The sequence below is a fragment of the Podarcis pityusensis genome (genome assembly GCF_964106645.2).
Source record: "Podarcis pityusensis genome assembly, chromosome: 10".
NCBI lineage: Eukaryota > Metazoa > Chordata > Lepidosauria > Squamata > Lacertidae > Podarcis > Podarcis pityusensis.
Window position 1 is genome coordinate 47,682,746 of NC_138035.1, and position 12,082 is coordinate 47,694,827.

General features: G+C 44.0%; 1 protein-coding gene across 1 annotated transcript in view; it reads right to left on the reverse strand.

Annotated features, from left to right (window-relative positions):
• Positions 1 to 11,126, reverse strand: part of TBK1 (TANK binding kinase 1) — a 29,242-nt gene extending 18,116 nt beyond the window's left edge. The window contains exons 1-6 of the mRNA XM_080971079.1: positions 10,971 to 11,126; positions 6,292 to 6,410; positions 4,775 to 4,915; positions 3,860 to 3,989; positions 1,822 to 2,003; positions 842 to 1,002 (exon numbers count right to left, since the gene is read on the reverse strand). Of these exons, the coding sequence (XP_080827205.1) occupies positions 842 to 1,002; positions 1,822 to 2,003; positions 3,860 to 3,989; positions 4,775 to 4,915; positions 6,292 to 6,378 (701 nt within the window). The 5' untranslated portion in view covers positions 6,379 to 6,410; positions 10,971 to 11,126. The remainder of the gene's footprint in view (positions 1 to 841; positions 1,003 to 1,821; positions 2,004 to 3,859; positions 3,990 to 4,774; positions 4,916 to 6,291; positions 6,411 to 10,970) is intronic.
• Between the last annotated feature and the right edge of the window lie 956 nt (positions 11,127 to 12,082).

The window sequence follows — 12,082 nt, forward strand, 5'->3', positions numbered from 1 at the left end:
TGCCATGTGAGTTGCTGCCATGAGTGACACTTTTTGGAAGTTTTCATCTGGAAGCTGAATGTATGGGTTGGATCTAGGGGTGAGGGGAAGGCCCAACCCACAAGCTGGTGGAAGATTATTACGGGACAAAAGAGAACTGAAATCCTTGGTGCGCTTACTTTTGCAACAAGGTCTAATATAGCATCTCAGGAGACACACTTGGGCTATGTCCATGTTTTACAAAGTCTCCTGCTATCTCTTCTGCAACAGGCTGCACCAAGCCAGGAACTACTACCACTTGGGATGCTACTAAGTGGATCTGCCCTAAGTTGTCTTCTTTTAATGGATGGCCACAACTTTGGAAACAAGGTAAGAATATAAGGAGAGCTTGCCTGCTGGATCAGGCCAATGGCCTATTCAGTCCAGCATCCTGTTCTCACAGTGGCCAACCAAATGCCTGTGGAAAACCGACAAGCAGGGCTGAAGCATAGGAGCACTCTCTACGTTGCCCATGTGGCTTCTAGCAAGTTATTTCCTACAGGGTATTAACACATATATTCCAAACACAGTTCTCATGCTTTGAGGAAGATGCCAAATCAAATCTGCTCTCAACACAACTAGAATAAAAAAACCCAGTTCTACATGCTTGTAAAAAAGCAAAGTAATTTGACAATAATTTAACAAATTCACTACAGCTGGTAAAGAATGAGGAAGTGGCAGTACATGTAAACCCAGTGTTAGGTATTCAAGAGTTTACCCAAATCACACAAGATTTTTCTTCCCTCAATTCTTACGTATTCGTTTTCTATTTTTTATTTGATAGCATAATTTGTGGATAAAGCATTTCCTCTAAATTACCTACATCACTTCCTTGTTTCTACGAGGCCCTTCGAAAGGTCGAAAGGGTAAACTTCCAGTTGCAGCGTGGTAAAATGTCACCCCTATGCTCCACAAATCAACCGTTGCCCCGTATTTTTTCTGATGTTCTTTTCTCAATACTGCTCGTTCGTACATATCGGGATGCTAAAGGAGTAAGGGACAAAAAGAAGCAATATTAGAATAAATTGCTTCATCAGCAAGCGGCACAACGTACTACGTGTCTGTCAGGGAACTGCCATCGACTCAGGGGCAAGAGGGGAAAAGCCAGATGGATTACAGAGAGCCCCCAAAGATCGTGGGAAGCAGCACCTCCTCAGCAGAGGAGAGTAACCACGCCTCCAGTGGAGAGGAGCTTCAGGGCTCAGAGGAGGCAAGGCAGTGCCAGGACACCTTGCCTGAGCAAAGAGGGGAGGAGAGACGTCCTCCATTACCCACGCCCTCCTTGCACAGTAGGCTTCCGCGCAGAGAGGGGAAGCACAGACTGGGCGTCAAGAAACTACTTTGCTGGGGAAGGTTTAACGACTGCCCACTCTCAGATTCTGCCAGTGAATGAGCGAGACACGGAATAGAGGCACTCTGCCTGGTGAAGGTTTTTTTGGCACCAGTAACAAGGCTTTACAACAGACCAGGGAGGCATTTGCCTGATTGCTCTCGAGCAACCCCCTGATACCCTTACAGTGTCCAAACTTTCCAATTGTTACATTCAATAAAGGTTGACATTACCCTTGAATGTGCCTTTGAATGTGTGCCATGGACAAAACTGGCCTCTGTCCCTCTTTTGTTCCCTCCCTCCTCCGACGCCCACACGCATCTCCATCACAATATGTTGCTGATCAATGAATTCACAACTCAGACTCTGCTAGCAGCCATGCAGGCTGTTGCTAAGATGTTTGCCCCAAGTATCAACAGATTACAGATTACACAAATAAGGCTAAGTAAAAAATAACATGTGTCTAGGTTTACCAAGTATTCTTCTGTACCGTAGAGGGAGACAAATTGTTCATCATCATCCAGCTCCCTAGCAGCCCCGAAATCTGTCAGTTTATAAACAGATTGACCATCTTCACCTATAACTCGCATGATATTGCCTGGCTTGATGTCACGGTGCACTATGCCATTCTCACGAAGGTGGTTCATGCCAGCCACTTAAATGCACGGGAAAATGAAGAGAAATATATGTAAATTTTAAAAGACAGTTATATTTTTATTGGATTTCTTCCTCTAAATCTGTATTTATAAGCACTGAAAGAAAGCATGCAAATATCCCGGCTGAAATTCTAAATGAGTTTCCACTGAAAGGAGCGTTCCACTGAACAGAGTTCCACTTTCGGCATTCGCTTCCCAGAAGCAGCAAGGGAGGAGAGAGTGATTTCTACTGAATCCCTTCCCACCTTTGCCCTGCAGTCCGTTGGAAATCTGCCCCGTAAGGTCGGGGAAAGCTCGGGAATAGCATGTGGTGTGGCACATGGGCAAAGAGAAATTAGCAAAAAATATCACCCTACTCCTCCTCTCCAGTGAGAGCTTCTGCTGCATCACAGCATGAATGGAAGGAGTCCTGCTTAGGGCTTCCAAGGTGATAACCAGCAACTTTGAATAAGGCATAGAATCAGACCAAAAGTCAATGAAACAATTGCACCAATTGAATAGCAGGATCCTGATAGCTGGTTCTATAGTCAATGTTCTAAATGCCCCATTTGGACCAGCTTTAGATTCCAAACATGGATCAAAAGTACGTTTCCGAGCACAATTCAAAGTGTTGGTGCTGACCTTTAAAGCCCTAAACGGCCTCAGTCCCGTATACCTGAAAGAGCGTCTCCACCCCCATTGTTCTGCCCAGACACTGAGGTCCAGCGCCGAGGGCCTTTTGGCAGTTCCCTCGCTGCGAGAAGCCAAGTTACAGGGAACCAGGCAGAGGGCCTTCTCGGTAGTGGCACCCCTCCCATCAGATGTCAAGGAAATAAACAACTATCTGACTTTTAGAAGACATTTGAAGGCAGCCCTATTTAGGGAAATTGTCAATGTTTGATGTTTTATCGTGTTTTTAATATTCTGTTGGGAGCTGCACAGAGTGGCTGGGGAAACCCAGCCAGATGGGCAGGGTATAAATAATAAAGTATTATTATTATTATTATTATTAAAGAAGCTCCATGCAGAGTGCACTGCAGTAGCCCAGTCGTGATGTAACTAAGATATGTGTCACTGTGGTCCAGTCTGTTTTCTCCAAGAAGAAATGCGACTGGCACACCAGCCTTCCTTAACGGAAGGAATCGTGAGCACTCTTGGAGGACCACTTCCTGTTAGCTTATCGACTCCACAGTCTAGTAGATGGGAGTGGCATGTGTACATTTAACAGCAAAAGTTAACCCTGTGTAGCTTAGTACACCTGCATGCGTCAAAACCAAACTTAAATGAGATTGCATCCATCCTATGGTTCCATATCTGCATGCAAACATGCTCTAACTAGGCTAAGCATTCGAAGACAGTGCCATAAACAAAGTACCGTATTTTTCACTCTATAAGACGCACCAGACCATAAGACGCACCCAGTTTTTGGAGGAGGAAAACAAGAAAAAGATTATTCTGAATCCCAGAAGCCAGAACAGCAAGAGGGATCTGGCTTCTGGGATAGCCTCTTGCTGTCTTGGCTTCTGGGATAGCCGCTCGCAGCCTCTCCTGGGCAGCGGGAGGAAGGCACCCCCAAGAGCCATGCTCCCTTTAAAGAGCGTGCGGAGCGTGTGTGAGGCTCTTGGGGGCTTTTCCCCAAGGAGGGAGAAAGGCAGCCCTTCTCCCTCCTCGGGGAAAAGCCCCCGAGCCGCACACACGCTCCACGCGGCTCTTTAAAGGGAGCGTTGAGCAGAGCCTCCCGCCTGCATTCGCTCCATAAGACGCACACACATTTCCCCATACTTTTTAGGAGGGGAAAAGTGCGTCTTATAGAGCGAAAAATACGGTAAGCCCATTATGTGACATTAAAGTACATAAGGAAACAACTTTCACCTACCAACATCTCTCAATACAATTAAGAATTCTGCTTCTGGCAACCCGTAGGCATTAGCTGGCTCTTCTAAAACTGTATATAAACTGCCACATGGGCAAAATTCCATAACAAGGACTTTATGTCTAGATGTTGTCTAGAATAGAAAAACAAGAAAGGTTTGCAAGTTAACATGCAACAAGTCCCAGTGCCAGAAAGAAAGCAAAAAAGCTTCACTACCAAAAAGTTTAGCCAGACCCCCAGTTAATCAAGAAGAAAGATGTAAGTTCCTTTCCTATGGGTTAAAAAAGAAAAGCAAATAAAATTCTCTTGAGCAGAGATAAAATCAATGTAATTTACAACTTATGGTCTTTAAAAATCAAAGAGAGAAGAAATGGAAAACTGCTAACAAGGATTTTTGTCCATTCTTTTCTCCACCACTCAAAAGTTCAGTCTTTTCGGCTGCCCAGAATATACTTGATTCCCCTTAGAAAGCAAATGATACTATGCACATTTCTTGGAAGTTTTTCTGAAACTGATGTTAGTTATTGCCATCAGATATTAGGAATGACGAGCAATTTTAAGAAGGAAAGCTTCAAGGATGAATTCCTTTATGTGTGTCTACCACACCATTATTTGGAAGCATTATTTGAAAGCAATTCTATTCTGTACTGAATGCAGTCGTTAAGGGAAGACTTTTAAAAAAGAAGGGCCATTATTAAAAATCAAACAGGTGTTTCATAATTATATACATCATATGCAATAATGCAATGCAACCTGTTCTAAGGCACATTCATAAATGTTCAAAAACATATCAGAAATCATACACTGTCCCCGTGAACCTCAAATCAAAGAAAAGGCATTCTGATCACTGGAACCCGAAATAAAATAATAAGACAATGCTCAGTAGGCTACCAGAGCAATAGAGTTTTTTAAAAATACCTCTTCTTCTATGGCAAATAATTTGACAATGTTCTTGTGATTCAATTTCTTCAACACTTCAAACTCTCTCATCTGAACATCCACGGGACGAAGGAAGCTAAAGTTATTGAACACTTTTACGGCATACAAGTCTCCTGTTTTCTGTAAAACAAATAGAGAGTATTTAAAAAAAGAAAGAAAAAGCATTTCACACAATTGACTAGGGAATAAAAACCTTGTTCCTGCATTCATTACAATACTATAAAAATGTACTATGCATATGAATAAAATAAAATAAAAACCCTCAACACAGTGGGATTTACTTCTGAATAAACATGGATGTGAGTTTGCTTTAAAAATAATGTGGGGAGGGGTTTACACTTTGAGTTGTATCCAACAAACTCAAGGCACACATGGAACAATTTCTGTGGCCACAATGGAACCTCTGCTCTCTTTCCTCAGGTAAAGGTAAAGGGACCCGTGACTATTAGGTCCCGTCGTGGCCGACTCTGGGGTTGCGACGCTCATCTCGCTTTATTGGCCAAGGGAGCTGGCGTACAGCTTCCGGGTCATGTGGCCAGCATGACTAAGCCGCTTCTGGCGAACCAGAGCAGTGCATGGAAACGCCGTTTACCTTCCTGCCTGAGGGATACCTATTTATCTACTTGCACTTGACATGCTTTCGAACTGCTAGGTTGGCAGGAGCAGGGACCGAGCAACGGGAGCTCACCCCATCGCGGGGATTCGAACCGCCAACCTTCTGATTGGCAAGTCCTAGGCTCTGTGGTTTAACCCACAGCACCACCCACATCCCCTTTCCTCAGGAGGATTGGGCAAAAACCCAGAGAAGATTTGGGGGGGGGGGGATGTGGGAAGGGGAAAAGAGAGAGAAGTGGGGAAAGGAAGTTTGGTTGTGCTTGTTTTTAAATACTTGGTAACTATGAAAGATGACAGAAAACTTCAAAATGCATGTGTTGAATCCAACGGTGTCCATACATGAGTGAATAAAATTTCCACTTGCAGAATGGGATTTCCCTTCCCTATTCCCCAAAATCTGAAGGATTTGGGGCCCTTCCAGAGCAGACTTGGTAGTGCAGGGGTTTACAGTGGGAGGAAAGAAAATCCATTCCATGTTGGATTGAACACTGTTACTTCTATACCCAAACAAAAAAAGGAAATAAATGTCATTTTCTAAAGGTTCCATTTTGAATAACTTGCTAATTACTGTACTAACTAGCACTTTACCTTCAGATTAAGAAGGGATGTGATTTCAGTTATCTCCAGTAAGATTTTCTTATACTCTACAGTATGATAAATATTTTATATTTCATGAGCCAAGCAGTTACATGGGAAAAGGGTATTATAATTAGACCCTCTTAGTCATGCCTCCTGTATTTCCAATAATTTGCACTGCTCATTGTATATTCATAAGAGAAAAAAACCCATCCCATTTAATTTTACAATGACAACAGAGACTACTTTAAGATCGTATAAAAGCCTTTCCAGCAGACAGCTAGAACTTCCGTCTCTATACAAACCTTGTGTCGTCCACGAAAAACATTTGCAGTAGCTCCTTGTCCCAGAATGTCCGAGAGAAGCCAGAGATAATTCGAAGTGCTTTGCATTTTTGCTCCTGATTGGGCAATTCTTGTTTGATCTGAATAGGGAAATAGATACTCCGGAGTTAATTGCCACAGTGCATGTGACAGTAGACAAAAGTTTCATGTTTTATTCAAAACCTAAGGGAAGTACCCTAGGAAGATTAGCCTGAATAGTTTCAGAAATTCCTTTTCACTGAAATCCTGGAAACCACAGGATGAAGTAATTCTAGTTCAAACCTATTAATGGAAATGGAGTTTGAAAGGTTTATTTCTGACTTCTGAATATGGATGCAGAATAAAATGGAGGCCAATAACAGAACTCTATGCGTTGTTTTCAGTCCCCATAGGATTTTTATCATTTTCTACATTTGTTTTCAAATTTAGTCATTTTTATCATTTTCTACACTTGTTTTCAAAATTAGTCAAGTTGTTCACGTTTAAGTGTAAAGTCTGCAAAAAGATGATACAACTGTACAAGTGACCATGGAAATTATGTTACCAATGGGATCCACAGTCCAAAACATTATCACAATATTGCTTCACAATATCAGCTTGTAAAAGTAACTGCCCATGTAAAATTCAAAGCAAGACTACATTCATATTAACTCCATTCTGATCCTTTCTTCTGCTTTCTTACCAGCTTAATTCATTTTCTGTGATATATTCACAACTAGCCTTCCATGCTAGTGCTCCTTTTATTTCTATCACTTCTGATTTTCTTTTCCAGCTTTCTGCCCATTTTGTCTTATATGCGCCAAGAATGGCACACTTATTATTTGCAAGGTGTCAAGTAGCAGACTGGGATGCTTATAGATTTAACACTTGCAGAAACCTATCAAAAGTGAGAATGGGGACAAGGCAATTCCAACATGGATCCTTCTCCCTGAATTAAGAAACACATGAGAGAATTGGCAGTGGTTCTGGCAGCTGAAGCTAGCTAATCGAACAGTCACAGCCCAGCCTGCCTCTGAAAGTCTTAAGAATGGTTACCACTGAATCAGCAATTGAGATAAGTCAGGGGTAGGCAACCTAAGGCCCAGGGGCCAGATGCGGCCCAATCACCTTCTCAATCTGGCCCGTGGATGGTCCGGGAATCAGCGTGTTTTACATGAGTAGAATGTGTCCTTTTATTTAAAATGCATCTCTGGGTTATTTGTGGGGCATAGGAATTCGTTCATTTCCCCCCCAAAAAATATAGTCCGGCCCCCCACACAGTCTGAAGGACAGTGGACCGGCCGACGGCTGGAAAAGGTTGCTGACCCCTGAGATAAGATTAAAAAAATCTACCCATGTTTGGGTAGATTGGCTTGCTTCTCCCCACCTGTCCTGTTTAGGCAGCTTAATGGTTCTCCTCCAAGTTTATTTACGTAATTCAAGTCAGTTGAAGTGTGAGCTAACATTTACCCTGAGTAATAAATCTTATGTTTTCTTTATCGCTTCAGCCCAAAGGTTTTACAAGACTATTTCTTTCTGCAAGCATGCCGCAATATATTTACCAAACTCCAACAGGGAAAAGAGGTGCAACATGTAGAACTTTGATTGATTGCTCTTTCTATTCTCCTGTAAAAGCGGCCACAGACTTTTCAGCCCTTTCTTGATCTAAAGCTTTGCATGCAATCTCCTGCTGGAGACAGGCAGGCCTTGTCCTTGCAACCATCTGTCTCTAGCAATGCAGCTTGCAGATTTCTTTTAAAAAAAGCATTTACAGAGATTTATAAATCCAAAAAGGGTTTTTCCCCTTCTTATGCGGCTTCAGTTCGAAATAGCTTAGGAACAATTGCGGTTCATTATGATACACCTCCTCCTCCTTTTTAAAATGTATTTTATCGATTTTCAAGATGCACTTCCTTCTTCATCAAAGTTGACATAATAGAAGGGTTAGCGTATTGTTACTATAAATAATCACCACCATACTACTGCCCACTTGCAAAGAACTTTACAATCTATATGGTGAAATTCTACACAGATGTGCTCAGAAGCATGCCCCTTGACATCATAGATCCAGCTTGGTATAGAAGTTAAGAGTATCAGACCATCGCTGAATACACAATGTACCTTCAAAGCACACTTTCTCCTTCAAAGAATTTCCAGCTGACGAGTTGCAATCTACCAACCTAGCCTACCTCACAAGTGTTGGACAAATCTGCCCCAGGGATCTTTCCCAGAGGGATTCAAATTTCTCTCTGAAAGAAGGAGTCTACATCACGATCAAACATAAGCAGATTTATTGTGGGTCGACAGTACTGTGGGCAAAGAACTCCCCCCCTCCAGCAGCTCCTGCTGGAAAGAGGGGATTGCACATTCCAGTTCACATCACAGATAATTTATACCCTAAGACCGTTCAATATCCCTACTACAATTCCTATTGGTTAAGAAATTGCAGTTTACAGGCTTCCCGATCCGCCTACATCATGTCTGCTCCTAAACTGAACATGTAAAACAGGTATCCCCAACAATAACATATATCCTATGTCTATTCAAATTAGCAGGTTTTTACAATAGGGGTGTGTTTTATAATATTAATGAAGCATTTGAGTATGCGTACTAGTGCTTAAACTATCATCTACTATTTCTCCTTGTTATCTCGGCTCACCTCTGAACTATAAATCTGTATGATATTTACAACTCAGGTAGTAAAACACGCTGATAAACAGTTCTGCAAAGGGGGCCTCCTTGGGGCTCCTTTGAACCTCTTTGTTCACAGAATCGGTCTTAAGGCAGGCATGGCCATCCTCACCATACCTTCCTTAAGAATAAAACTCATTTTCATTCATTTATCCCACAACAAGGAAGATAAAATGGGGCTTGGTGAGCACACAATATGCATTACCTTGAGCTCCTCGAAGGAAAGATGAGAAAGAAATTTCACATAAACATGCATGCATGTATACATACATATGTACATTATCGCAGCCTTATTCTTCCTTCCCCATTCTGTAGCCAGCTGATGAAGCAAAGTCATCATATTTACCTTTTCATGGAACATTAGCTAATTCTCATGACTACCCAATGAGCCTATCAGCACAATCATATGCATATTTATTTTGAACCCCAGGTGAATTCACATGGGGCTTACTCTCAAGTAAGGAAAAACAGGATTTAAGTCTTTGACACCAGCCCCCCGACACAAGGGGGGGGGCCTGCATCACTCCAGCTGTTTTGTGATTTTATATTGCGAATTTACATTGTGAACCACCCTGAGACCTGCAAGTATAGGCCAGTATACAAGCTGAATAAACAACAACAACAACAACTCATCAGTGCCAGGCAACGATCTGGAACAATGGGAGTTAAGAGTCCTGCAGCAACACCAGGTTCTAGATTATTTCATTAAGATATACAAAAGAAAAGTTAACATTGAGTGGCCTAAGTCTATTTGTGAGAGGGTGAAAGCTGAATCTAAGGCAACAAACCCGTCATGGAACTATGGAACGCTGGCCACAGATCTGCAAATCACCCAATGCTCCACAGCTGAGCCCATAAATGATCTTTACTGCCAAAATGTTATGATTGCACTCGGGCAACAGGAAACTTCCGCTTCCATGCGCAATCAGAGAAAGCCGCTTCTCTGTACACAAGCTCTTCAATTAGAAATATGCAAATCACACACCTCACAGTTGAGCCCATAGGGGGATCTCCACTGCTAAATATTATGTTTGCATTCCAGGAAGCCGAAAACCTTTCTGGTGATTGATCCACGGCGAATGCTGCTGCACACAAGCGATCCTGTTATAAATGTGTATCTGTGTGACTACACCCTAGTAAGTAAGTGCTAGGTCACGAGGGGCAGGAGGACAATATCTGGGGTGCTCAGTTAAGAGCTGGAGGAAGGAATTACGGAATTGTAGAGTTGGAAGGGGCCACAAGGGTCATCTAGCCCAACCCCCTGCGATGCAGGAATAATTCTTGCCCAACATGGGACTTGAAGATGAAGAGTCTGATGCTCTACGGATTGAGCTACAATGTGACACCTGCCATCTAAAGAAAATGTCAGCGGGGTGATGGGTGGAGGAGAACAAGAGGAAGGTGGCAGCAGTGCCACCGAGTCCCTGAATAGTCAAGGAGGGCCGGCTAGATGCCCAACAGAGGCTCCTGGATCTTTTATATTATTTTATTTTCCATTTTAACAATCCAATCCAATCACATTAAATATTCCAAATTATACAAATACATATCAAATAGTCCGAATATTCTGCAAAATTATAAATTTTGGCTCCTGGATCTTTTAGATATGCACACATCGGGCCTGGCTCCTCGCTGGGCACGTCGAGAAGACTGCGCAGCTCGGAGGGCGAAATGTTTAGAAGGCAAAGGAGCAAAGACGCCGGGCAGCTGCAACGAGGGAAGGCTCAGGATTCGAACCCGGCTCCCGGGTCGCTCTGCGTTGCGCGGGGTCGCCTCTGTTTTGAAGCGCCCCTCTCCGGAGGGTTGCACCAGAGCAGGGCAGTGCCGGGAAATCCCCGCTGCCGTCGGGCCTGCAGAAAGGCTGGCCGAAGCCTCGTCACTCGCTCGCCTGGGCGAAAACGAAAGCCAGGCAGCCACGTTCCCCGCCGGCTTCGCCTCTGCCCTGCGCGCGCCCCTCCCCTCCACCCGCGCCGGGGCCCGCGCCGCCTCACCTGGGTCCCCTCGACAGGCCCCTTCCGACGGCGAGCGCGGGAAGCAGCCCCCGGCCGAAGCAGCCCCGCTCTCCTCGCAATCGGCGCGGCCCGCCGAGCAGCCTCCCTCCTCCGGCTCCCGCTCGCCTGCTTCCGGCTTCCTGACGCTTCGGAGGCGGGGCAGCTCCGTGCGAAAGGACCCGGGCGAGGCGGGAAGGTCCCGGGGCTCACGCGCTTGCCTGCTTGCTGCCGGGCGAGGCAGGAAGCAGGTTTACTCGGGAGTAAGGCGCGCCCAGCCCCTGCTGCAGCCTTCGTGGAACTAGGACAGGCCCAAAAGACTCAATGGGAGGCGGAGACATTTTCACAAAGGTTGGCTCTCGGCGGTGCATCCTGGGGTCAGCCAACTTCAATTCAAAAAACGGGGTAGGGGCAGCCCTGCCCAATCTTTTTTAATTTTTTTTATTTCTTTATACATTTCACTGGTTTTACCATCATTTTGACATTTCCAAACTTGACTTCCTTCCCCCTCTTTCTGTGGTTCCTTACATTTATTTTTAATATCTTCTGCATATCCAAAATAATTTTCTTCATTTATTCATCTTCTTTAAATATGTACTCTTATGAAGCTGCAGGTTATTACAATGTTCCTGCCAATGTTTTTATCTTGTTTACAATTTATCTGTAAATATTCAATACGTAAACTGTTTCCGTTCTTTTACAAAACGTTTTGTTATCTTGATTTCTTATTCTTCCGGTAAATTTCACCATTTCTGCATATTAAGTTTTTGTATCCATTCTTCCTTTGCACAACCGATCACAAGACATGGTGCACACAAATCATTTGAATGGTAATGCCCATCCACTTGGTGCCCCCCCCAGCCCCCTCAAAAAAAAATTGGGGGGGGGGGAGGAGTGAAGAGAGCCAGTGTGGTGTAGTGGTTAAGAGCGGTAGTCTCGTAATCTGGTGAACCGGGTTCGCGTCTCCGCTCCTCCACATGCAGCTGCTGGGTGACCTTGGGCCAGTCACACTTCTCTGAAGTCTCTCAGCCCCACTCACTTCACAGAGTGTTTGTTGTGGGGGAGGAAGGGAAAGGAGATGGTTAGCCGCTTTGAGACTCCTTAAAGGGTAGTGA